Source organism: Mesoplodon densirostris, chromosome 10 (genome assembly GCF_025265405.1).
Source record: "Mesoplodon densirostris isolate mMesDen1 chromosome 10, mMesDen1 primary haplotype, whole genome shotgun sequence".
Taxonomy (NCBI): Eukaryota; Metazoa; Chordata; class Mammalia; order Artiodactyla; family Ziphiidae; genus Mesoplodon; species Mesoplodon densirostris.
In genome coordinates, this window is record NC_082670.1 from 106,499,049 (window position 1) to 106,526,325 (window position 27,277).

A 27,277-nucleotide genomic window follows, 5' to 3' on the forward strand; every position below is an offset into this window, starting at 1 on the left:
CACAAGGTGCCCATTCAAGGTACACTTACAGTTTTCTAACATTTTCTCAACAGACTAATTAGAAGGGGCACCTTTGTCTCATTTGCAGAGATGCTGCATGGGCTAGAAGGACCGCCTTACACCTGGTCACTCATGGAAAAACCCATTAGCCCAAATGGATTCTTTCTGCAGGAAAACTCAGCCACCCATTGTCTTAGATCATGCTCCCCGGGAAACAGCTTTTCACGCTAGGAGTTACCTGCAGGGACCTTACTGAGGAGGGCTCTCAGGATCAACACCTGTGGGTGGAGGAGGCCTCAGGACCAGGCAAAGGGAGGAGCTGTGCTGCGATGTAGTCCCAGTAGAGGGCTCGACCAATCCCACGGGGAGCTCTTTGCTGGGGAGGCCACGGGAGTTGTCCTGAGCTGAGGCTGGGAGCCTTGCCTTGGCACCACTGCGTGAACCAGTCATTGGGTGCAGGCGTTTTATTGGGTGAGGCTGCTTCCTCAGCCAAAAGCCATTCCCCAGCGGGATCCTGCTGTGAGCCGTGGCAGCCAGCATTCCCTGCAGTGGGGGAAGGAAGAACTCAATTGTTGAAGTCACCTAGTTCTCGGACCTGGCCCTGTGCCAGGTGCTGGGGACACAAACACCAGCCAGACACAGCCCCTCAGGGAGCTCCGTTTGCTGGGAGATGGGCTGAGCATGGGAGGTGTTGTCGCACTTTGTCTAGTTAATCTCTGATGTCCCCGTGAACTCTGTGGCCTCATCCCCATTTTACAGAGGGGAAATTGAGGCACAGAGAGGGGAGCTGATTTGCCCACAGTCACCCAGCCAGGGAGCTGTGGGAGCAGGGCGCGTGGCTCCAAGTCTACACCCAGCTCCTGGGCCCTGCAAGGCTGAGGTGACCAAAGGTGGGCTTCATGGCTCCTTCCCTCCAGCGGCCAGCAGGAAGCGAGGAGAGCCCCTGGTCATCTCCGACATCAAGAAAGGCAGCGTGGCGCACAGGTAGGGGAGCCCCTGGCAGGGCGGGGGGCTGGCCCACGAGGATGGGCCCGGGGCCTGCATGTGCCAGGCTCCTTCCTGTCCCCACCCTGCTCCTGCAGGACTGGCACCCTCGAGCCGGGCGACAAGCTGCTGGCCATCGACAACATCCGCCTGGACAACTGCCCCATGGAGGACGCTGTACAAATCCTGCGCCAGTGTGAGGACCTGGTGAAGCTGAAGATCCGCAAGGATGAGGACAACTCCGGTGAGGGCCCCGACCCTGCCCGCACAGACCAGACAGTGCCCAGCTGGCAATCCGGGGCTCCCTGCGGCCAAGGAGGGAGCGTGGTGGGTGCCACCCAGGGGCTGCTGGTGGAGACCCCTTAAATGAGGATGCAGGGGGGTGGATGGCAGATTTCTCCCTACCCCCGGGTCTGGGCTTCTCCAAGGGCCCTTGCGAGGTTGGCTGGAGTTTGACGGCAGCTTGGATCCAACAAGCCCTGCGCAAAGCTGCTGTGGGCAAATGATTGGGTGGGACAATGAATGGGTGGGGGTGGGAGATGTACCACTTAATGGATGGCTGTGAGTAAGCCGAGGCTGCAAACTCAGACACATCTGAGTCTGGACAGCTGACAGTGAGTGAATTGGGCTGAAGGTAAGAAAAACAATACAGTTTGGGTAGACAGAAGGAAGGGGAGAGAATCTCTTGTTCAGATGGGCAGCTGCCAGCTCCTACCCTGGGAAAGAGGATCACTTGTGGGCAGCTTTCAAATTTTTTAAAGAAAAACTGGAAATCTGGGGTCTTCTTACCATCAATCTTATCACCACCATATCCTTGTTATTTTGTGTGGTGTGTGAAATCTTTATTATAAAATGCTGCTTCCACATTTCTGTCCTTTTTAGAATAGCTGTTTGAGTGGAAGGAGACATTTCTGGAAGCAGAAGATGGCCTCAGTTGGTGCCATCTGAAGTCCTGGCTTGGGGGAATGGATGTATTAATTCAGGGGGAATGGGTGAATTAATGACTGACGGAATGTTTGAATTAATGGCTGAGGAAATAGGTGTATTAATGGCATGAAAGAATGGGTATATTAGTGGCAAAAGGAATGGATGATATAATGGCCGAGGGAAAGGGTGGAGTGAGGGCATGAGGGAATGGCTGAATTAATGGCTGAGAGAATGGGTGAATTAATGGCTGAGGTAATGGGTGAATTAATGGCAGAGGGAATAGCTGTATTAATGGCTGGAGGAATAGGTGTATGAGTGGCTGAGGGAATGTGTGTATTAGTGGCTGAGAGAGTAGATGAATTAGGAGGTTGGAAAGGGTGTATTAATGGCATCAGGGAATGGTTGAACTAATGGTAGAGAATATGGGTGCATTAATGGTTGAGGGAATGGGTAAATTAATGGCAGGAGGCAATAGGTGTATTATGGCTGAGGAAATAGATGAATTAATGGCTGAGACAATGGGTGTATTAATGACTGAATGAATGGATGAAATAATGGCTGAGAAGAGTGGTGAATTAATGGAGAGGGAATGGGTGAATTAATGGCATGAAGGCATGGGTGGGTTAATGGCTTAGGGAAAGGCTGAATTAATGGCTGAGTGAACCTATATTAGGGCTGAGGGAATGGGTGAATTGAAGGCTGAGGGAAGGGGTGAACTAAAGGTGGAGAGAATAGGTGTTTAAATGGAATGATGGAATGGGTGTATTAATGGCTGACGGAATCTTTGGATTAGAGCTGAGGGAAAGGGTGAATTAATGGCATGAGGGAATGGTTGATTACCGGGCTAAGGGAATGAGCAAACTACAGGCTGAGGGAATAGGTGTTTTAATGGCATGACGGAATGGGTATATTATTGGTTGAGGCATTAGGTATATTAATGAGTTCAGGAATGGATGAGCTAATGGCTGAGGGGAGTGGTGAATTAATGGAGATGGAATGGGTGAATTAAAGTCTACAGGAATGTGTGTATTGGGGCTCAGGGAATGAGTAAATTAATGGCATGAGGGAATAGGTGAATTAATGGCTTAGGGAATGGGTGATATAATGGTCAAGGCAATGGCTCCATAATGGCATGAAGGAATGGATGAACTAATGGCTAAGAGAATGGGTTTTTTAGGCATGAGGGAATTGGTGTATTAATGACAGAGGGAAGAGGTGAATTAATGGCTGAGTGAATGTGTAAAGTAATGACTGAGGGAATGAGTGTATTAATGGCTGAAGGAATAGGTGAGTTAATGACTCAGGGTATGGGTGAATTAGTGGCGGAGGGACTGGCTGAATTAATGGTGGAGAGACTGCCTGAATTAATGGCTCAGAGATTGTCTCAATTAGTGGCTGAGGAAATGGGTGAATTAATGGAAGTGGGAATGTATGTATTAGTGCCTGTGGGAAGTGGTGTATCAAAGGCTGAGGGAATGGCTTAAATAATGGCTGAGGATTAGTGGCTAAAGGAAAGTGTGATTGAGTGCCTGAAGGAATGGGTGTATTAAGGGATGAGGCAATGGATAAACTAAAGGCTCAGGGACCTGTGAACTAATGATTGAGGTAACAGTGAGCTAATGGTTGGGCGAATGGGTTTATAAATGAGAAAGGGAATGGGTGTATTAATGGCATGAGGGCATGGGTAGACTGATTGCTAGGAGAATGGGTGTATTAGGCCTTAGGGAATTGGTGTATTAATGGCTGCCAGAATAGGTGAATTCTGGGTGAGGGAATGTGTGAAGTAAAGACTAAAGGAATGAGTGTATTAGTGGCTGAGGGAACAGGTGAGTTAATGACTTAGAGATGGGTGACTTAATGGCTGAGAGAAAAGGTGAATTAACGGATACGGGAATGGGTGAATTAATGGACGTGGGAATGTGTGTACAGTATTAATAGCTGAGGTAATTGGTGTATCAAAGGCTGAGAGAATGGCTGTATTAATGGCTGAGGGACTAGCTAAAGTAATGGCTGAAGGAATGGGTGCATTAGTGACCTAGGTTATGGGTGTATGAGTGGCTGAGGGAATGGGTGTATTAATGGATGCCGGAGTGTATGATTTAAATGAAATGGAGAGGGACTTGCTTGGCAGTGCAGTGTTTAAGACTTCGTCTTCCAATGCACGGGGTGTGGGTTTGATACCTGGCCGGGGGCTAAGATCCCACAGGCCTCGCGGTCAAAAACCAAAACATAAAACAGAACCAATATTGTAGCAGTTGAAAAAGACCTTAAAAATGGTCATCATCAAAAAATTCTTTTAAACAATAAAATAAAAAAATGAAATGGAAAAATGTGTGTATTAATTGCTAAGGGAATGGCTGAGAGAACGGTTGAATTAATGCTGAGAGAATGGGTGCATTGAAGGCCTAGTAAATGGGTGTATTAGTGGTTGAGAGAATGAGTGAACTAATGGCAGAGGGAATGTGTGAGGTAATGCCTGAAGGACTGAGTGGATTAGTGGATTACAATATGGGTGAACTAAGCTGGAAAGAATGGGTGAATTAATGGTAGAGGGAATGGGTAAATTAATGGCTGCGAAATGGATGAATTAATGGCTAGGGATGGGTGAATTAACAGACGGGTATGGGTGAATTAATGGATGGAGGAGTGTGTGTATTAATGGTTAAGGGAATTGCTGTATCAAAGGCCATGGGAATGGCTGAAATAATGGCTGAGGGATTGGCTGTATTAATGACTGACACAGCGGGTGAATTAATACCTGAGAAAATGGGTGCATTAGTGGCCGAAGATGTGGGTGTATTTGTGGCTGAGATAATGGGGGAATGGCTGAAGAAATAGTTTAATTAATAGCCGAGAGAATGTCTCAGGGATTGGCTGAATTAATGGGTGAGAGAAAAGAAAATGGGTGTATTACTGTTTGAGGGAATGGGTGAACTAATTTCTTAAGAAATGGGCGAATGTAGCTTATAGAATGGGTGAAGTACTGACTGATGTAATAGGTGAATTAATGCTTGGAGGAACTGGGTGCATTAGTGGCTTAGAGAATGACTGAACTTATGGCAGAGAAAAATGGGTGTATTAATGACTTATGGAAATGGTGGGTTAGTGGCTGAGCAGATGGATGAATTAATAGCTGAAGGAAAGTTTGTATTAGGGTTGAGGGTATGCATTAATTAATGCCAAGAGGAAGTGAGTGTATTAATGGCTGAGGGAATAGATGAATTAATGGCTGAAGGAATGGGTGTATTAATGGCATGAGGGAATGGGAATATTATAGATAAGGGGATAGGTGTATTAATGGCTCAGGGAATAGGTGAACAAATAGCTGAGGGAATAGGTGAATTAATGCCTGAGGAAATGGTTGAATTAACACCTGAGGGTATAGGATAATTAATGGCTGAGGGAATGGGTGAATTACTGGCTGAGGGAATCATTATTAGGGACAAGGGAATGGGTGAATAATGGCATGAAGGAATAGGTGTGTCAGTGGCTGAGGTTTATCAACAGCAGAGGGAATGGGTGAGTTAATAGCTGAAGGAATGGGTGGATTATTGCTGAGGGAATGTGTGAAGGAATGGCTGAGGGATCGGCTGAATTAATGGTGCAGAGAATGACTGAATTAATGGCTCAGGGATTGTCTCAATTAATGGCTGAGGAAGTGGGTGATTTAATGCATGTGGGAACGTATGTATAAGTGCCTGAGGGAATTGGTGTATCAAAGGCTGAGGGAATGGCTTAAATAATGGCTGAGGATTAGTGGCTAAATGAAAGTGTGATTGAGTGCCTGACGGAATGGGAGTATTGAGCGATGGGGAAATGAATAAACTAATGGCTCAGGGACCTGTGAACTAATGATTGAGGTAACAGTGAGCTAATGGTTGAGCGAATGGGTTTATAAATGAGAAAGGGAACGGGTGTATTAATGGCATGAGGGCAAGGGTGGACTAATTGCTAAGAGAATGGGTGTATTAGGCCTTAGGGAATTGGTGTATTGATGGCTGCCAGAATAGGTGAATTCTGGGTGAGGGAATGTGTGAAGTAAAGACTAAATGAATGAGTGTATTAGTGGCTGAGGGAATAGGTGAGTTAATGACTTAGAGATGGGCGACTTAATGGCTGAGAGAATGCCTGAATTAAAGGCTGAGGGTAAAGGTGAATTAATGGATACGGGAATGGGTGAATTAATGGACGTTGGAATGTGTGTACAGTATTAATAGCTGAGGGAATTGGTGTATCAAAGGCTGAGAGAATGGCTGTGTTAATGGCTGAGGGCCTAGCTGAAGGAATGGCTGAAGGAATGGTTGCATTAGTGACCTAGGTTATGGGTGTATGAGTGGCTGAGGGAATGGGTGTATTAATGGATGCCGGAGTGTATGATTTAAGTGAAATGGAGAGGGACTTGCCTGGCAGTCCAGTGTTTAAGACTTCGCCTTCCAATGCAGGGGGTGTGGGTTTGATACCTGGTCCGGGAGCTAAGATCCCACATGCCTCGCGGCGAAAAAACAAAACGTAAAACAGAAGCAATATTGTAGCAGTTTAAAAAGACCTTAAAAATGTTCATCATCAAAAAGGATTTTTTTAACAATAAAATTAAAAAATCAAATGGAGAAATGTGTGTATTAATGGCTAAAGGAATGGTTGAGTTAATGGCCAAGAGAACGGTTGAATTAATGCTGAGAGAATGGGTGCATTGAAGACCTAGTAAATGGGTGTATTAGTGGTTGAGGGAATGAGTGAACTAATGGCAGAGGGAATGTGTGAATTAATGCCTGAAGGACTGGGTGGATTAGTGGATTACAGTATGGGTGAACTAAGGCGGAAAAAATGGGTGAATTATTGGTAGAGGGAATGGGTAAATTAATGGCTGAGGAAATGGATGAATTAATAGCTAGGGATGGGAGAATTAAGAGACGGGTATGGGTGAATTAATGGATGGAGGAGTGTGTGTATTAATGGTTAAGGGAATTGCTGTATCAAAGGCTATGGGAATGGCTGAAATAATGGCTGAATTAATGACTGACACAGCGGGTGAATTAATACCTGAGAAAATGGGTGCATTAATGGCCGAAGATGTGGGTGTATTTGTGGCTGAATGAATGGGGGAATGTCTGAAGAAATAGTTTAATTAATGGCCGAGAGGATGTCTCAGGGATTGGCTGAATTAATGGGTGAGAGAATGGGTGCATTAGTCGCCTAGAAAATGGGTGTATTACTGTTTGAGGGAATGGGTGAACTAATTTCTTAAGAAATGGGTGAATGTAGCTTATGGAATGGGTGAAATAATGGCTGATATAATAGGTGAATTAATGCTTGGAGGAACTGGGTGCATTAGTGGCTTAGAGAATGAGTGAACTTATGGCAGAAAAAAATGGGTGAATTAATAACTTACAGAAATGGTGGGTTAGTGGCTGAGCAGATGGATGAATTAATAGCTGAAGGAAAGTTTGTATTAGGGTTGAGGGTATGCATTAATTAATGCCAAGAGGAAGTGAGTGTATTAATGGCTGAGGGAATAGATAAATTAATGGCTGAAGGAATGGGTGTATTAATGGCATGAGGGAATGGGTATATTATAGATAAGGGGATAGGTGTATTAATGGCTTAGGGAATGGGTGTATTAAAGGCTCAAGGAATAGGTGAATTAATGGTTGAGGGGATGGGTAAACTAATGGCTGAGAGAATGGATAAACTAATGGCTGAGGTAGTAAGTGAACTAATTCCTAAGTTAACTAGTGAATTAATGGCTGAGGGAATAAATGAATGAAGGGCTGCAGAAGGTGTATTAGTGGCTGCAAGAATGGGTGAAACAGTGGATGAGAATATGGCTGGCTTAATGTTGGAGAGAATGGGTGAATTAATGGTGAGGAATGGGTGATTTAGTGGGTGAAGGACTGGCTGAGTTAATGGCTGAGTGAAAACTGAATAAATGTCTGAGGCAATGGGTGAATTAATGGAGGTGTACATGAGTGAATTAGTGGATGGGGGAGTGTGTGTATTAATGGTTGAGGGAATTGGTGTATCAAAGGCTTTGGGAATGGTGAAATAATGGCTGAGGGACTGGCTGAATTAATGGTGGGAATATGGGTGAACTAAGTGCTGAGTGAATGGGTGTCTAGGCGTAAAACAATTGGTGTATTAACGGCTGATGGAATGGGTGAATTAATGGTTGAAAGAATGGGTGCATTAGTGGTTGAGGGAATGGTTGTATTAATGGCATGAGGCAATGGGTATTTTATAGATGAAGGAATAGGTGTATCAATGGCTCAGGGAATGGGTGTATTAAGAGCTGAGGGATAAGGTGAATTAATAGTTGAGTTAATGGGTGAATTATTGCCTGAGGGAATGGGTGAACTAATTCCTATGGTAATCAGTAGACTAATGGATGAGGGGATGGATGAATGGATAGCTGCCGGAACAGATGTATTACTGGCTGAAAGAATGGGTGAAATAATGGGTGATAAAATGGCTGACTTAATGGTGGACAGAATGGATGAATTAATGGCTGACGGAATGAGTCATAACAGCTGAGGGAATGGGTGAATTAATGTGGAGGGAATGGCTGTACTAGTGGATGAGGGAATGGGTACACTAATGGATTGAAGAATGGGTGTATTAATGGATGAGGGAATAGCGGAGGGAAAGGGTGAGTTAATAGCTGAGTGAATGGGTGTCTTTGAGTCTAATGGAATGGGTGAACCAATGTCTTAGGAAATGGGTGAATGTGGCAGACGAAATGGCTGAACTAATAGCTGATGGAATAGGTGAATTAATGCCTGAGGGAATGGTTGAATTAGCACCTGAGTGTGTAGGTTAATTAATGGCTGAAGGAATGGGTGCATTAAAGGCTGAGGGAGTACTGAATTAACGACTGAGAGAATGGGTGTATTAGTGGGCTTGGAAATCGGTATATGAGTGGCTGAGGGAATGGGTGAACGAATGTCTTAGGAAATGGGTGAACTAATGGCAGGAGAATAGGTGAATTAATGCCTGAGGGAGTGGGTGCATTAGTGCCTTAGAGAATGAGTGGAAAGAGAAATGGTGGATAGCATGAGTGAAATATGGCAGAGGGAATAGGTGAATGAATGATTTACGGAAATTGTGTATTTGTGGCTGAGAGCATGAGTGAACTAATGGCTGAGAGAACGGATGAATTAATAGGTGGCGGAAAGCTTGTTTGAGGGCCGAGGGAATGGGTGAGTTAATGGCATGAGGAAATGGGTGAATTAATGGCTGAGAGAATGGATATGTTAATGGCTGAGGGAGTGGATGGATTAATGGCTGAGGAAATGGCTGACTAGCTGAGGGAGTCTCTATTACTGCTGAGGGAATGGGTGAATTACTGGCTGAGGGAATCATTACTAGGGACAAGGGAATGGGTGAATAATGGCATGAAGGAATAGGTGTGTCAGTGGCTGAGGTTTATCAACAGCAGAGGGAATGGGTGAGTTAATAGCTGAAGGAATGGGTGGATTATTGCTGAGGGAATGTGTGAAGGAATGGCTGAGGGATTGGCTGAATTAATGGCCGAGGGAATGGGTGAATTAATGGGTGTGGGAATGTGTATTAATGGCTGATGGAATTGGTGTATCAAAGGCTGAGAGGATGGCTGAATTAATGGCTGAGGGAATAGTTCAAGTAATGGCTGAGGGAATAGGTGAATTAAGGGCTGAGGTGGTGGGTGAATTAAAGGCTGAGAAAATGCATGTATTTGTTTGTTTTTTGTTTTGTTTTTTGCGGTACGTGGGCCTCTCACTGTTGTGGCCTCTTCTGTTGAGGAGCACAGGCTGCAGACGCGCAGGCTCAGCGACCATGGCTCACAAGCCCAGCTGCTCCGCGGCATGTGGGATCTTCCCGGACTGGGGCACGAACCCGTGTCCCCTGCATTGGCAGGTGCACTCTCAACCACTGCGCCACCAGGGAAGCCCCATGTATTAGTTTTTGAGGGAATAAATGAACAGTGGCTGAGCGATGGGTGTATCAGTGTCCTGAGGGAATGGATGTATCAGTGGCATGAGGAAATGTGTGAATGAATGGCTAAGGGAATCAGTGAATTAGTGGCTATGGAATGGGTGTATTAGTGGCTAAGGGAATGAGTGTAATAATGACTGAAGGAAAGGGTGTATTAATGGTTGAGGGAGTGGGTAAATTAATGGCAGGAGGCAACGGTTGTATTAATGCTGAGGAAATAGATGAATTAATGGCCAGGAGAATGGGTGTATTAATGGCATGAAGCACGGGTATATTAATGGGTGATGGAATGGATGAATTAATGGCTGAGAGGAGTGGCGAATTAATGGAGAGGCAATGGATGAATTAAGGTCTGAGGGAGTGTGTGTGTAAGAGCTGACGGAAGGGGTAAATTAATGTCATGAGGGAATGGGTGACCTAATGGCTAAGGGAATGGGTGTATTAGACGTAAGGGAATGGGTGTATTAGACGTGAGGGAATGGGTGTATTAGTGGTGGAAGGAATAGGTGAATTAATGGCTTAGGGAATGGGTGACATAATGGTCAAGGCAATGGCTCCATAATGGCATGAGGGAATGGATGAACTAATGGCTAAGAAAATGGTTTTTTTAGGCATGAGGGAATGAGTGTATTAATGGCTGAAGGAATAGGTGATTTAATGACTCAGGGTATGGGTGAATTAATGGCTGAGGGCTTGGCTGAATTAATGGTGGAGAGAATGCCTGAATTAATGGTTCAGGGATTGTCTCAATTAATGGCTGAGGAAATGGGTGAATTAATGCAGTGGCAATGTATGTATTAGTGCCTGCGGAAGTGGTGTATCAAAGCCTGAGGGAATGGGTTAAATAACGGCTGAGGATTAGTGGCTAAAGGAAAGTGTGATTGAGTGCCTGAAGGAATGGGTGTATTAAGGGATGAGGCAATGGATAAACTAATGGCTCAGGGACCTGTGAACTAATGATTGAGGTAACAGTGAGCTAATGGTTGAGCGAATGGGTTTATCAATGAGAAAAGGAACGGGTGTATTAATGGCATGAGGGAATGGGTGGACTAATTGCTAGGAGAATGGGTGTATTAGGCCTTAGGGAATTGGTGTATTAATGGCTACCAGAATAGGTGAATTCTGGCTGAGGGAATGTGAAGTAATGACTAAAGGAATGAGTGTATTAGTGGCTGAGGGAATAGGTGAGTTAATGACTTAGAGATGGGTGACTTAATGGCTGAGAGAATGCCTGAATTAATGGCTGAGAGAAAAGGTGAATTAATGGATACGGGAATGGGTGAATTAATGGACGTGGGAATGTGTGTACAGTATTAATAGCTGAGGTAATTGGTGTATCAAAGGCTGAGAGAATGGCTGTATTAATGGCTGAGGGACTAGCTGAAGTAATGGCTGAAGGAATAGGTGCCTTAGTGACCTAGGTTATGGGTGGATGAGTGGCTGAGGCAATGGGTGTATTAATGGATGCCGGAGTGTATGATTTAAGTGAAATGGAGAGGGACTTGCCTGGCAGTCCAGTGTTTAAGACTTCGCATTACAATGCCCGGGGTGTGGATTTGATACCTGGTGGGGAGCTAAGATCCCACAGGCCTCGTGGCCAAAAACCAAAATATAAAACAGAAGCAATATTGTAGCAGTTTAAAAAGACCTTAAAAATGGTCATCATCAAAAAGAATTTTTTTAAACAATAAAATAAAAAAATGAAATGGAGAAATCTGTGTATTAGTGGCTAAGGGACTGGCTGAATTAATGGCTGAGAGAATGGTTGAATTAATGCTGAGAGGATGGGTACATTGAAGCCCTAGTAAATGGGTATATTAGTGGTTGAGGGAATGAGTGAACTAATGGCAGAGGGAATATGTGAATTAATGCCTGAAGTACTGGGTGGACTAGTGGATGTCTTCACCTTATGGTTGAACTAAGGTGGAAAGAATGGGTGAGTTAATGGTAGAGGGAATGGGTAAATTAATGGCTGAGGAAATGGATGAATTAATGGCTAGGGATGGGTGAATTAACAGATGGGTATGGGTGAATTAATGGATGGAGGAGTGTATGTATTAATGGTTAAGGGAATTGTTATATCAAAGGTCATGATAATGGCTGAGGGATTAGCTGTTTTAATGACTGACACAGCAGGTGAATTAATACCTGAGAAAATGCGTGCATTAATGGCCAAAGATGTGGGTGTATTTGTGGCTGAGAGAATGGGGGAATGGCTGAAGAAATAGTTTAATTAATGGCCGAGAGAATGTCTCAGGGATTGGCTGAATTAATGGGTGAGAGAATGGGTGCATTAGTCGCCTAGAAAACGGGTGTTTTACTGTTTGAGGGAATGGGTGAACCAATTTCTTAAGAAATGGGCGAATGTAGCTTATGGAATGGGTGAACTAATGGCTGATGTAATAGGTGAATTAATGCTTAGAGGAACTGGGTGCATTAGTGGCTTAGAGAATAACTGAACTTATGGCAGAAAAAAATGGGTGAATTAATGACTTACGGAAATGGTGGGTTAGTGGCTGAGCGGATGGATGAATTAATAGCTGAAGGAAAGTTTGTATTAGGGTTGAGGGTATGCATTAATTAATGCCAAGAGGAAGTGAGTGTATTAATGGCTGAGGGAATAGATGAATTAATGGCTGAAGGAATGGGTGTATTAATGGCATGAGGGAATGGGTATATTATAGTAAGGGGATAGGTGTATTAATGGCTCAGGGAATGGGTGTTTTAAAGGCTCAGGGAATAGGTGAATTAATGTTTGAGGGGATGGGTAAACTAATGGCTGAGAGAATGGATAAACTAATGGCTGCAGTAGTGAGTAAACTAATTCCTAAGTTAACTAGTGAATTAATGGCTGAGGGAATGAATGAATGAATGGCTGCAGGAGGTGTATTAGTGGCTGCAAGAATGGGTGAAACAGTGGATGAGTATATGGCTAGCTTAATGTTGGAGAGAATGGGTGAATTAATGGTGAGGAATGGGTGATTTAGTGGGTGAAGGACTGGCTGAGTTAATGGCTGAGGGAAAACTGAATAAATGGCTGAGGGAATGGGTGAATTAATGGAGGTGTGAATTAGTGGATGGGGGAATGTGTGTATTAATGTTTGAGGGAATTGGTGTATCAAAGGCTTTGGGAATGGATGAAATAATGGCTGAGGGACTGGCTGAATTAATGGCGGGGATATGGGTGAACTAACTGCTGAGTGAATGGGTGTATAGGCATAAAACAATTGGTGTATTAATGGCTGATGGAATGGGTGAATTAATGGTTGAAAGAATGGGTGCATTAGTGGCCTAGAAAATGGGTGTATTAGTGGTTGAGGGAATGGTTGTATTAATGGCATGAGACAATGGGTATATTATAGATGAAGGAATAGGTGTATCAATGGCTCAGGGAATGGGTGTATTAAGGGCTGAGGCATAAGGTGAATTAATAGTTGAGTTAATGGGTGGATTGTTGCCTGAGGGAATGGGTGAACTAATTCCTATGGTAATCAGTAGACTAATGGATGAGGGGATGGATGGATGAATAGCTGCCGGAAGAGGTGTATTAGTGGCTGAAAGCATGGGTTAAATAATGGGTGATAAAATGGCTGACTTAATGGTGGACAGAATGGATGAATTAATGGCTGACGGAATGAGTCATAACAGCCGAGGGAATGGGTGAATTAATGTGGAGGGAATGGCTGTATTAGTGGATGAGGTAATGGGTGAACTAGTGGCATGAGGGAATGGGTACATTAATGGATTGAAGAATGGGTGTATTAATGGATGAGGGAAAGCAGAAGGAGAGGGTGAGTTAATAGCTGAGTGAATTAATGTCTTTGAGTCTAATGGAATGGGTGAACCAATGTCTTAGGAAATGGGTGAATGTGGCTGTCGAAATGGCTGAACTAATAGCTGATGGAATAGGTGAATTAATGCCTGAGGAAATGATTGAATTAACACCTGAGGGTATAGGTTAATTAATGGCTGAAGGAATGGGTGAATTAAAGGCTGAGGGAGTTCTGAATTAACTGAGAGAATGGGTGTATTAGTGGGCTTGGAAATCGGTATATCAGTGGCTGAGGGAATGGGTGAACAAATGTCTTAGGAAATGGTGAATGTAGCTGATGGAATGGGTGAACTAATGGCTGGGGAATAGGTGTATTAATGCCTGAGGGACTGGGTGCATTAGTGCCTTAGAGAATGAGTGGAAAGAGAAATGCTGGATAGAATGAGTGAAATATAGCAGAGGGAATAGGTGAATGAATGATTTACAGAAATCATGTGTTTGTGGCTGAGAGCATGAGTGAACTAACGGCTGAGAGAACGAATGAATTAATAGGTTAGCTGGCGGAAAGCTTGTTTGAGGGCCAAGGGAATGGGTGAGTTAATAGCATGCGGAAATGGGTGTATTAATGGCTGAGGAAATGGGTGAATTAAGGGCCGAGCTAATGACTATTAATAACATGAGGGAATGGGTGAACAAATCACTGAGGGAATAGGTGTATTAATGACTAAGGAATGGGTGAATTAATGGCTGAATGAATGGGTGTATTGGGGGCTGAGGGAATGGGTGAATTAATGGCTGAGGAAATGGGTGCACTAATGGCTGAGGGAAGGGGTGTATTAATGTCATGAGGGAATGGGTATATAATGGCTGTGGGAATGGGTGAATTAATGGCAGAGAGGAGTGGTGAATTAGGGCATGAGGAAATGTGTGTATTAATGGCCAAGGCAATAGATGCATTAATGACAGAGGGAATTGCTGTATTAATGGTATGAGGGGATGGGTATATTAATGGATGAAGAAATGGGTGTATCAATGGCTGAGGGAATGTGTGAACCAGTTCCTGAGGGCATGGGTGTATTAGGCATAAGGAAATTGGTGTAAAATGGCTGAGGTTCTAAGTGAATTAATGGCTGAGAGAATGGCTAAATTAATGAATTCGGGATTGGATAAATTTTTGGCTATGGGAATGTCTGAATTAATGTCTGAGGGAATGGGTAAATTAAGGGATGGGGGATGTGTGTATTAGTGGTTTCGGGAACTGGTGTATCAAAGGCTGAGGGAGTGGTTGAGTAATGGTTAAAGGGAAGGGAGAATCAGTGGCTGATGGAATGAATGAATTAACAGCTGAAGGAATTGGTGATTTAAATACAGATGGAATGGGTGTATTAATGGCTGAGGGATTAGCTGAGTTAATGGCTGAGGATATGGGTGAACTAATCAGTGACCGAATGCGTAGGTATATGAGGCATAAAGGTGTATTAATGACTGAGGGAATGGGTGTAATAATGGCAGAGGGATTGGCTGAATTAATGACTGAGGGAATGGGTGAATAAGTGACTGAGAGAACGGTTGCAATAGTGGCTGAAAAATTGGTGTATTAGTGGTTGAGGGAATGGGTGAACTAATGTCTTAGGAAATGGGTGAATATGGCTGTCAGAATGAGTGCACTAATGGCTGAGAGAATGCATGAATCAATCCCTGAGGAACTGGGTGCATTAGTGGCTTAGACAGTGAGTGAACTAATGGCAAAAAGAATGTGTGAATTAATGGCAGGGGTAATGGGTGAATTAATGACTTCCTCAAATGGTATATTGGTGGCTGAGAGAACTGGGTAAACTAATGGCTGAGAGAATGTACATATTAATAGCTGACGAAAAGGTATTAGGACTGATGGATTGCATGAATTAATGGCATGAGGAAATGGGTATATTAATGGCTGAGAAATGGGTGATTTCATGACTGAGGGGATGTGTGAAGTAATGGCTGAGGAAATGAGTGTATTAATGGCTGAGGGAATGGGTGAATAAATGGCTGAGAGAATGGTTGCATTAGTGGCTGAAAATTTGGTGTATTAGTGGTTGAGGGATGGGTGAACTAATGCCTTAGGAAATGGGTGAATATGGCTGTAGGAATGGGTGAACTAATGGCTGAGGGAATAGATGAATTAATGCCTGAGGAACTGGGTGCATTAGTGGTTTGGACAATAAGTAAACTAATGGCAGAAAGAATGGGTGAATTAATGGCAGAAGTAATGGGTGAATTAACGACTTCTGGAAATGGTGTATTGACGGCTGAGAGAACGGAAGAACTAATGGCTGAGAGAATGGATGTATTAATAGCTGACGAAAAGTTTGTATTAGGACAGGCAGCTTGTGTGAATTAACGGCATGAGGAAATGGGTATATTAATGGCTGAGAGAATGGGTGAATTCATGGCTGAGGGAATGTGTGAAGTAATGGCTGAGGGAATGAGTGTATTAATGACTGAGGGAATAGGTGAGTTAATGACTGAGGGAATGGGTGAATTAATGGCTTAAGCATTGGCTGAATAAATGGCTGAGAGAATACCACAATTAATGGCTGAGGGTAAGAGTGAATTAATGGATGTGGGCATTGTGTGTATTAATGGCTGAAGGTACTGGTGTATCAAAATCTGAAGGAATGGTTGAATAAATGGCTGAGGAAATAGTTGAATAACAGCTGAAAATGGGTAAATTAATGACTTATGGAATGGGTGAATTAATGGCTTAGGGAATGGGTGAATTAATGGCTGAGGGAATGAGTGAAATAAGGACTGAATGGATGAATTAAAGGCTAAGGGAATGTGGGTATTATGGCTGAAGAAATGGGTAAATTAATGGCCTGAAGAAATGAGTGTATTAGTCACGGAGGGAATGGGTATATTTGTAGGTGAGGGAATGGATGAATTAATGGTGAAGGAATGGGTGTAGTAAGGGCTGAGGCAATGGATAAACTAATGGCTAAGGGAATCTGTGAATTAATGATTGAGGGAATGGTGAACCAATGGCTTAAGGATTGGGTTTATTAATGACATGAGGGAATGGGAGTATTAATGTCGTGAGGGAATGGGTGAACTAATCACTAAAGGAATGGGTTTATTAGGCCTGAGGGTATTGGTGTATTAATGGCTGATGGAATAGGTGAATTAATGGCTAAGGGAATGAGTGTATTAATGGCTGAGGTAATAGGTGAGTTAATGATGCAGGGAAAGAGTGAATCAATGGCTAAGGGATTGGCTGAATTAATGGCTAAGGGAAAGGGTGAATTAATGGCTGAGAGGATGGGCGTATTAATGGCATGAGGCAATGGGTATATTAATGTGTGATGGAATGGGTGAATTAATGGAGAGGGAATGGGTGAATTAAAGGGTGAGGAAATGTGTGTATAGGGCTGAGGGAATAGGTAAATTAATGGCATGAGGAAATGTGTGTATTAATGACTGAGGGAATAGACGATTTAATGCCTGAGCTTATGGGTGTATTAATGGCATGAGGGATAGGTGTATTAATTGATGAAGGAGTGGGTGTATCAATGGCTGATGGAATGGGGGAATTAATCACTGAGGGAGGAATAGGTGTATTAGTGGCTGAGGGGATGGGTGAATTAATGGCTGAGAGGACTGGTGAATTAATGGCATGAGGAAATGTGTAATGGCTGAAGGAATAGATGAATTAATGACTGAGGGAATGGGTGTATTAATGGCATGAGGGAATGGGTATATTAATGGATGAAGGAAAGGGTGTATCAATGGCTGAGAGAATGTGTGAAATAATCATGAGGGGATGTGTGTATTAGGCATGAGAAATTGATGTAAAAATGGCTGAGGGTATAGGTGAATTAATGGTTGAGGGTATAAGTGGATTAATCGCTGAGGGAATGGCTGAATTAATGGATTCAGGATTGGCTGAATTATTGGCTTCCGGGAATGTCTGAATTAATGTCTGAGGGAATGGGTAAATTAATGGTTGGGGGGATATGTGTATTAACAGTTGCGGGAACTGGTGTTTCAAAGGCTGAGGGAGTGGTTGAGTAATGGTTAAAGGGAAGGGAGAATCAGTGGCTGAGGGAATGAGTATAATGATAGCTAAAGGAATTGGTGATTTAAATTCAGATGGAATGGGTGTATTAATGGCTGAGGGAATGGCTGAATAAATAGCTGAGGAAATGGGTGAAATAATCGCTGAATTAACAGGTAAAGTAATGGCATGAGGGAATGGGTGTATTAATGGCTGTGGGAAGGGGTGAATTAATGGCTGAGGGAATGGATGTATTAGACCTGTGGGAATTGGTTTATTAATGGCTGAAGGTATAGGTAAGTTAATGGCTCAGGAAATGGGTGAATTATTGGCTGAGGGAATATGTGAAGTAATGGATGAGGGAATGTATTAACTAATGGCTGAGGGAATGAGTATATAATGGCTGAGGAAATAGGTGAGGGCATGGTGAATTAATGGATTAGGAGTTGGCTGAATTAATGGCTGAGTGAAAGGGTGAATTAGTGAATCCAGGCATGGGTGAATTAATGGATGTGGGAATGTGTGTATTAATAGCTGAGGGAATTGATGTATCAAAGGCTGAGGGAAAGCTGAATTAGGGGCTGAGGGAATAGTTGAAGTAATGGCTGAAGGCATGAGTGAGTTAGTGGATGAGGGAATTGGTGAATTAGTGGTCAATTGAATAGTTGAATTAATGACTGAGGGAATGCATGTATCAGTGGTTGAGGGATTAAGTGATCAGTGGCTGATTGATCAATGATACACCCATGCCATTGATCATCACTGATCAATGGCATGGGTGTATCAATGTCATGAGGGGATGGGTGTATTAATGGCTGAGGGAATGGCTGAATTAATGGCTGTGGGAAGGGATCAATTAATGTTGAGGGAATGGGTGATTTAATGGCTATGGGAATGGAGGTATTAGTGGCTGAGGAAGTGGGTGAATTAATGGCTGAGGGAATGGGTGAACTAATCACTATTAGGCATGGGCAAATTAGTGTATTAATGGCTGGGGGTTTAGGTGAATTAATGACTCAAGAAATGGGTGAATTAATGGTGGAGGGACTGGATGAATTCATGTGTGAGGGAGTGCCTGAATTAATAGCTGAGGGAATGGGTGAATTAATGGATGCGGGAGTGCATGAATTAAACCAGATAGAGAAATGTGTGTATTAATGGCTGAGGGAATTGGTGTATGGCAGGCTGAAGGAATGACTGAGTTAATGGCTGAGAATATGGCTGAATTAATGGCTGAGAGATAGGTGCATTAGAGGCCTAGTAAATGGTTCTATGGTGGTTGAGGGAATGGGTGACTAATGGCTGAGGGAATGGATGAATTAATGCCTAAGGGAATGGGTGCATTAATGGCAGAGGGAATGGGTCTATTAATGGCATGAATGAATGGGTGAACTAATGGCTGACAGTTGGATATAACAATTTCATGAGGGAATTGGTGTATTAATGGCTGAGGGAATAGGTGAGTTAATGGCTGAGGGAATAGGTGAGTTAATGGCCGAGGGAATGGCTGAATTAATGGCTGGCAGAATGGGTGAATTAATGGCTGAGGTAATGGTGTTTTAGTGGTGGAGTAAATGGAATCATTAATGGCTGAGCAAATGGAATCATTAACGGCTGAGGGAATGGGTATATTGGTGGCTGTGGGAATGAGTGAATTAATGGCTGAGGGAAGGGGTGAATTAATGGGTGTATTAATGGCTGAGGGAATAGATGAATTGATGGCTTAGGGAATCATATTAATAGCATGGGGGAATTGGTGACCCATTAGGGAATGGTTCATTACTGGCACTAGAGAATGGGTGAACTAATGGCTGAGGCAGTGGATGTATTGGGATGAGGAACTTGGTGTATTAATGGCTGAGGGAATAGGTGAATTAATCATTTAGGGAACAAGATAAAAAGCCCAGAAATAAACCCATGCACCTATGGTCAATTATCTACAACAAAAGAGGCAAGACTATAAAATGGAGGAAAGACAATCTCTTCAATAAATGGTGCTGGAAACACTGGACTGCTACATGTGCAAAAATGGAATTAGAACATTCTTTAACACTATACACAAGAATAACTCAAAATGGATTAAAGACCTAAATGTAAGACCAGATACCATAAAACTCTTAGAGGAAAACATAGGTGTAACACTCTGACATAAATTGCAGCAATATCTTTTTTGATCCATCTCCCAGAGTAATGGAAGTAAAAACAAAAACAAATGGGACCTAATTAAACTGAAAAGCTTTTGCACAGCAAAGGAAACCATAAACAGAACAAAACGACAGCCCAGAGAATGGGAGAAAATATTTGCTAACAATGTGACAGACAAAGGATTAATCTCTAAAATTTACAAACAACCCAATCAAAAAATGGGCGGAAGACCTAAAGAGACATTTCTCCAAAGAAGACATACAGATGGCCAACAGGCACATGAAAAGATGCTCAAGATCACTAATTATTAGAGAAATGCAAATCAAAACTACAATGAGGTATCACCTCACACCAATTGGAATGGCCATCACCAAAATATCTGCAAACAATAAATGCTGGAGAGGATGTGGAGAAAAGGGAACACTGCTACACTGTTGGTGGGAATGTAAATTGGTGCAGCCACTATGGAGAACAGTATGGAGGTTCCTTAAAAAAACTAAAAATAGAGCTACCATATGATCCAGCAATCCCACTCTTTGGCATATATCCACTGAAAAACATGGTTCGAAAGGATACATACACCCCAATGTTCATTGTAGCACTGTTTACAATAGCCAAGACATGGAAGCAACCTAAACTTCCATCAGCGGAAGAATGGATAAAGAAGATGTACATATATGCAATGGAATATTTCTCAGCTATTAAAAAGAATGACATAAAGCCACTTGTAGCAACATGGATGGACCTGGAGAATATTATACTAAGTGAAGTAAGTCAGGCAGAGAAAAACATATATGATATTGCTTATATGCAGCATACAAAAAAAGATACAAATAAACTTATTTACAAAACAGAAACGGACTGACAGACTTAGAGAACGAAATTATGGTTACCAAGGGGGATGGTGGGCAGGAAGGGATAGATTGGGAGTTTGGGATTGACATGTACACACTGCTATATTTAAAATAAAGTGCCTTTCCAGGCTTCCCTGGTGGCACAGTGGCTAAGAATCCGCCTGCCAATTCAGGGGACACGGGTTCGAGCCCTGGTCCAGGAAGATCACACATGCTGCAGAGCAACTAAGCCTGTGTGCCACAACTACTGAGCCTGAAGTCTAGAGCCCGTGAGCCACAACTACTGAGTCTGTGTGCCACAACTACTGAAGCCCACACGCCTACAGTCTGTGCTCCACAACAAGAGAAGCCGCTGCAGTGAGAAGCCCATGCACTGCAACAAAGAGTAGCCCCGGCTCACCACAACTAGAGAAAGCCCGCGCGCAGCAGTGAAGACCCAATGCAGCCAAAAATAAATAAATAAAATAAATAAATAAAGTGCCTTTCCATGAAAAAAAAAATAGAAGAAATGAATATTAGATTATTTCTATTTGACAAGGGAATATTACTGTTGAGATTTTCAAAAGTGATGTGTTTGGAAATGTTCTTGTTTCTCCCAGTATATATAATTGGTAGATATACCTATTTACTGCTCTGAAAGGCAAGCCATTCTATCTGACCAGATATTTTCTAAGTTATTAGTGAAAATAAGACATATTTAGGTAGGAGCACTAATGAGGCCGTTAGGCAGGGCTGGACCCAGCAGTTTTCTTATGTTACTCTGCTGATTTGTGTTTGTTTGGTTAGGTGTCTTCTCACTGCTGTTCCTGGCTCTGTATCCCAGGGGACAGTTGCTTTTTTGTCTCTGTAAGAACAGGAACAATGGATATCAGTAAATATTCAATGCAGCTTTGATAAATCTGATCCTTAGAAACTGTAAAAACAAAACAAAAAACTCCTCAATTTTACCCCAATAATGACATAACTTGAAATTTTCACCTAATGTAAGAGCTCTCAGATAACATATATTCTAGAAAGGCAAGAGTCTATTTCAGAGCACAGAATCTAGAGCCAGATTGCTTGTAACTGCACCATTTACTAAGTTGTGACTATGAATAACTTACCTCAGTGCTTCAATTTCTTCATCTGCAAAATGGTTAAAATATCACCTGTATCATAAAGTTGTTATGAAGGTTATGTGAGTTTAATAAAAGTAAAGTGCTTTGAAAAAAATCATTGAGGGAATGGGTGTTTTAGTGGCTGAGGGAATGTGACTTAATGGCTGAGGGGAAGCCTGAAATAATGGCTGACAGAATGTTTGAAATACTGGCTGAGGGAATGAGTGAATTAATGGCTGGGGGAAAGGGTGAATTAATAGCTGAGGGAATGGATGAATTAAAAAGGCTGAGTGGGGGCTTCCCTGGTGGCGCAGTGGTTGAGAGTCCGCCTGCCGAGGCAGGGGACACGGGTTCGTGTCCCAGTCCGCGAAGATCCCACATGCCACGGAGCGGCTGGGCCCGTGAGCCATGGCCGCTGAGCCTGCGCATCTGGAGCCTGTGCTCCGCAACGGGAGAGGCCACAACAGTGAGAGGCCTGCGTACCGCAAAAAAAAAAAGAAAAAAAAAAGGCTGAGTGAATGGGTGTATTAATGGCATGAAGGAAAGGTGAACTAAAGGCTGAGGGAATGGTGAATTAATGGCTGAGGAAATAGGTGAATTGATGGCTGTGGGAATGGCTGAATGAATGGCCGAGGGAATGGGTGAAATGATGGCATGAGGCAATGTGTGTATTAATGACTGAGGGAATGGGTGAATTAATGGCTGGGGAATGGGTGAACTAATGGCTGAGGGAAGAGGTGAATTAATGGCTAGGAGAGGTGTGAATTAATTGCATGAGGAAATGGATGTATTAATGGCATGAGGGAATGGATATATTAAAGGAAAAGGGAATGGGTGTGTTAATGGCTGCGGGAGTAGGTGAATTAATGCCTGATTAAATGGGTGAATTAATGGCTGAAGTAACTGGTGAAATAATAGCAGAGGGAGTGGATTAAGTATGGCTGAGGGAATGGGTATGTTAATGGCAGAGGGAATGGTCTGTTAGTGGCATGAATGAATGAATGGGTCAACTAATTGGTGAGGGAATGGGTGTTAACAGCATGAGGGAGTTGTATTAATGGCTGAGGGAAGAGGTGAATTAATTGCAGAGTGAATGACTGAATGAATGGCTGAGGGAATGGGTGTATTAATGCCATGAGGGAATTAGTGTATTATGCCTGGTTGATGGGTGGATTAATGGCTGATGAAATGAGTAAATTAATGGCTGGGGGAATGGGGGAATTAATGGGTGATGGAATGGGTGAATTGACAGGCTGAGAGAATGGAGAATCAGTAGCTGAGGGAATGGATGAATTAATGGCTGAGGGAATTGGTGTATTAAATCCATGAAGGAATGGGTGAACTAATGGCTGTGGTAATGGGTATGATAGTGCCTTTGTGATTGGATGTGTTATTAGCATGAGTGAATGGGTGAACTAATGATTGAGGGAATGGGTGAATTAATGGCTTAGGGAACAGGTGTATTAGTTGCTGAGGGAATGGTTGTATTAATGGCATGATGGAATGGGTGTATTGATGCCTGTAGGAATGGATGAATTAATGGCTGAGGGGAGGGGTGAATTAATGGCTATGCAATATGTGTATTAGAGCTGAAGGAAATGGGTGATTAACAGTATGAGGAAATGGGTGTATTAATGGCCAAGGAAATAGGTGAATTAATGGGAGAGAGTGTGAAGTAATGGATGTGGAAATGTGTGTATTAATAGGTGAGTGAATAAGTGAATCAATGGCACGAGGGAATGAGTGTGTTAATAGCTGAGGGATTAGGTGATTTAATGGCTGAGGGAGTGAATGTATTAATGGCATGTGGGAATGGGTCAATTAATGGATGAGGGAATGAATAAATTAATGCCTGAGGGAATGGGTGTATTAATGGCTTATAAAATGGGTGAATTAATGGCTAAGGGAATGGGTGAATTCATGGCATGAAGGAATGGGTATATTAATGGCTGAGGGAATGTGGGTGTATTGTTGGATGCGGGAATCAGTGATTTAATGTAAGAGGAAATGGAGGCTTAATAGTGAAGAAATAGGTGAGGTAATGGCTGAGAGAATGTGTGTATTTAAGCTAAGGGAATGGGTGTATTAATGGCTGAGGGAATGGATTTGTTAGTGGCTTAGGAAATGAATGAATTAATGGGTGACGGAATGGGTGTATTATTGGCATAAGGGAATGGGTGAACTAATAGCTCAGGCAATGGGTGTATTACTGGCAGAGGGATATAGGTGAATTAATGGCTGAGGGAATGGCTGAATTAAATCTGAGAGAATGGTTGAACTAATGGCTGAGGGAATGGGTGTATTAGTGGCTGCGTAAATCGGTGAATTATTGTCTGAGGGAGTGGGTGAATTAATGGATGAGTATGATGAGTGTAAGTGCATTAAAGCTTGGCGGGGCTCTGGGAGTGCCCATCCCTATGGCCTACCCCTGATGGGTGTCCCCCAGCTCTGATGCTTACACCCCCTGCAGATGAACAGGAGACCACGGGTGCCATCAGCTACACGGTGGAGTTGAAACGCTACGGGGGCCCCCTGGGCATCACCATCTCAGGCACAGAGGAGCCTTTCGATCCCATTGTCATCTCGGGACTCACCAAGCGTGGCTTGGCTGAGAGGTGAGCCGGGGCTCTGTGGGGACACACAGGTGAGCCCAGGGACCCCATGGGGCAGGAGCTGGGCTTTGGGATCAGCCAAACTGGATCTTACCTTTGTTCCAACATCGATAGCCTGGGTGACATGGGGCCTGTCCCATCCCTCTCTGCGCCTCAGTTCCTCAGATGTGGGCCAGCCCCTGGCAGACCTCCTGACTTCAGGTAACTGCTGGATAAATGTATGCTCATCCCTCTGCTCCCCCAAACCTGGAGATCACCCCATTTCAGGAAAGTCAGCATGTGAGTCTTTTTGGGGCACCTGCTATGTGCCTTCATAGTACAGGGGCCATGTTCCTGGTACCTGGGTCCCAGCACAGCCTGGCACCTCTCTTGAGGCATTGGGGCAGGGGTCTCTGCTATCCTCTCCCCTAGAAAGTTTCCCTGAAATTGTGGCAGAAGGGAGAGATGTGGGAAGAGGGCTGTCCAGGCTGTCCAGTTTGGAGGGGGAAGCAGGTGGATCTTGGCCCAGAAGTGGAACTGGTCCGCACGAGGGTCACAGGGAGGCAACCCCAGTGTGGGTGAGGCAGCCTTTCTCTGGACAGCTTTGCAGTGAGCTCCAGGCACTGAGAAGAGCTTTCTGTAAAAGGGAAGCCTTGCCCAGCCTGGCGGGCAGAATGCGCCCTTGGAGGAGGACACAGGCACAAGGGGCGAAACCATGGTGGGGTGGTGCAGGAGGATGGGAGGGATTCTGGGGCTGAGGCGTCAACCTGTTGGCGTCTGTGCTCCTGGATCACCCCCTGCTGGGTGTCCAGCAGACTGCAGAGGCCAGTGGGACTGGTTCTGACCTCAAATGTCTTCATCCACTCTGGCATTTTCTCAGTACCTACTGTGCGCCAGCCCTACAGGGCACAGTAGACAACCTGTCTGCCTTTGCCTGGCTGATCCAGGTCAGCGCTGTCTAACTGAAGTATAAAGTACAAATTTATTTATAAACTTTTTAGCAGCCACATTAGAAAAGTAAAAGGAAATTTTTTAGATCTTAAATATGTATTTATTTCAACATGTAATCAATACAAAAATTATTAACAAAATATTTTACATTCTTCTTTCGTATTACGTCTTCAGAATCTGGTGTGTATTTTACACCTCCAGCATGTCTCCGTTCAGGCCAGCCACAGTTCAGGAGCCCAGTAGCCACATGTGGCTGGTGGCCATCGTAATGGATGGCATAGCTCTGGCCTTCCCCCCCAAATCCACCATATTCTGACTCAGTCACTCCCCCAGGCCCTCGGGGAGCTTGCTGGGCAATGCTGGGCGTGGAGGGGCTTGACCCTCCGTGAGCTCCCACCTGGGGGCAAAATCTACATTTAGAGTTTAAAACCCCCCACTCCAGTCCTCTGCTTCCTTCTCCCCGACCCAGGTCAGGTGCATTCTCAGCACCTGCTGCAATCCCCCTCCCCACCCTCAGCCCTGGCTGCTCCTCAGAATTACCTTCCCTGGCCCCGCTCCCAGAGGTACGATTTCATTGGTCAGGGGGAGGGGCCAGGCATCTGCACTTTTTAAAAAGCTCCTTAGGTAATTCTAATAGTATCTAGGTAGAAAACGACTGGGCTAATACACTGCTACTGCTCAGCCTTTTCATCCCCCCCCATACCCCTTTGGGAAGTCAGCTGGACCCTGGGGCTTAGGTTCATTCTCTAGTTGGGGAAACTGAGACCCAGGGAGAGGGAAAGGCTACACATGGATTTCAGCTGGAGGGAAACGTGAATTCATTCCACTCATCCATCCTTCAATTATAATTTGATAAAATACGTATTATCACCCTTACTACATTACTTTACAGATGAAAGAACTGAGACTCAGGGAAGTTAAGGAACTGGCCTAAGACCACATAGTATTTGGCATTCAAACCATCCTCAAAACTCATGCTGGACACTGGTTCCAGAACCTAACTTTTAGACTCGAGCAGGAAAATCCCCTCCCAGATGCTAGACTTCATACTTCTGTTAATACAATCACACTTGCTTTTTTCCACCGCCCCATAGGTGGGTTTAACTGGGGTCAGCCAGGCTTGTGCTTTGGGATTCCTGAGTTCCCCAAGGGCAGACCCCCACTTCAAGGCCCTGTCTAACTCCCATCCTCTACCCTGTGCCCCCTCCCCAGGACTGGCGCTATCCACGTTGGGGACCGTATCCTGGCCATCAACAGTGTTAGCCTCAAGGGCCGGCCACTGAGTGAGGCCATCCACCTCTTGCAGGTGGCTGGTGAGACCGTCACCCTGAAGATCAAGAAGCAGCTAGACCGTGAGCCTCACCCCACACCTGGGTGCTGTCCAGCCCATTTAGGAAGAGAGATCCCTCAGCCTCTGTGCCAAGCTTTGTGAGGCCCAACCTCACTGAATTGTTGCTCACCCCGTGGAGGTGGGAGGGTACCTGGGACAGTGGAGACAGAGGAGACAAGGCTCAGAGTGATGGGAGTGATGGGCCTGAGGTCATACAGCCAGTGTGGGGCCCTCTGGGCCTGAACCATGCTCTTCATCACCTCCTGCCGTTTGAGGTGCCTGCTTGTTTTGCCTTGTGGCCATCACTCATACATTCCTGTTTCCCCTGAATTTGTCCCCCATGCTTTGGTAGGGAGTGGATGGAGCCTGAGCTATAGAGCCTTCCTTCTAATCTGGGCTCCACTGTTGCTCACCACGTGACCTTGGGCATGCTGTGTAGCCTTTCTGAGCCTCAGTTTTCACATCTCTGAAATGGGTTTGCCTATTGGTGTGCCTCCCATCTCACCTGTCAGCTTGCCCAGCAGGAGGCTCAGGGAGCCCAGGGCTTGTGAGTTCCCAAACCAGGCCGAAGTGGGGAAACTGAGGCTGGTTGAGCACCTCTGTCTCCAAGGTCAGAAGCCAG

General features: G+C 44.3%; 1 protein-coding gene across 1 annotated transcript in view; it reads left to right on the forward strand.

Annotated features, from left to right (window-relative positions):
• Positions 1-27,277, forward strand: part of GRIP2 (glutamate receptor interacting protein 2) — a 58,546-nt gene that overhangs the window by 20,956 nt on the left and 10,313 nt on the right. Inside the window, exons 15-18 of the mRNA XM_060109859.1 lie at positions 918-984; positions 1,083-1,228; positions 24,254-24,398; positions 26,538-26,677. Coding sequence (XP_059965842.1) covers positions 918-984; positions 1,083-1,228; positions 24,254-24,398; positions 26,538-26,677 — 498 coding nt within the window. The remainder of the gene's footprint in view (positions 1-917; positions 985-1,082; positions 1,229-24,253; positions 24,399-26,537; positions 26,678-27,277) is intronic.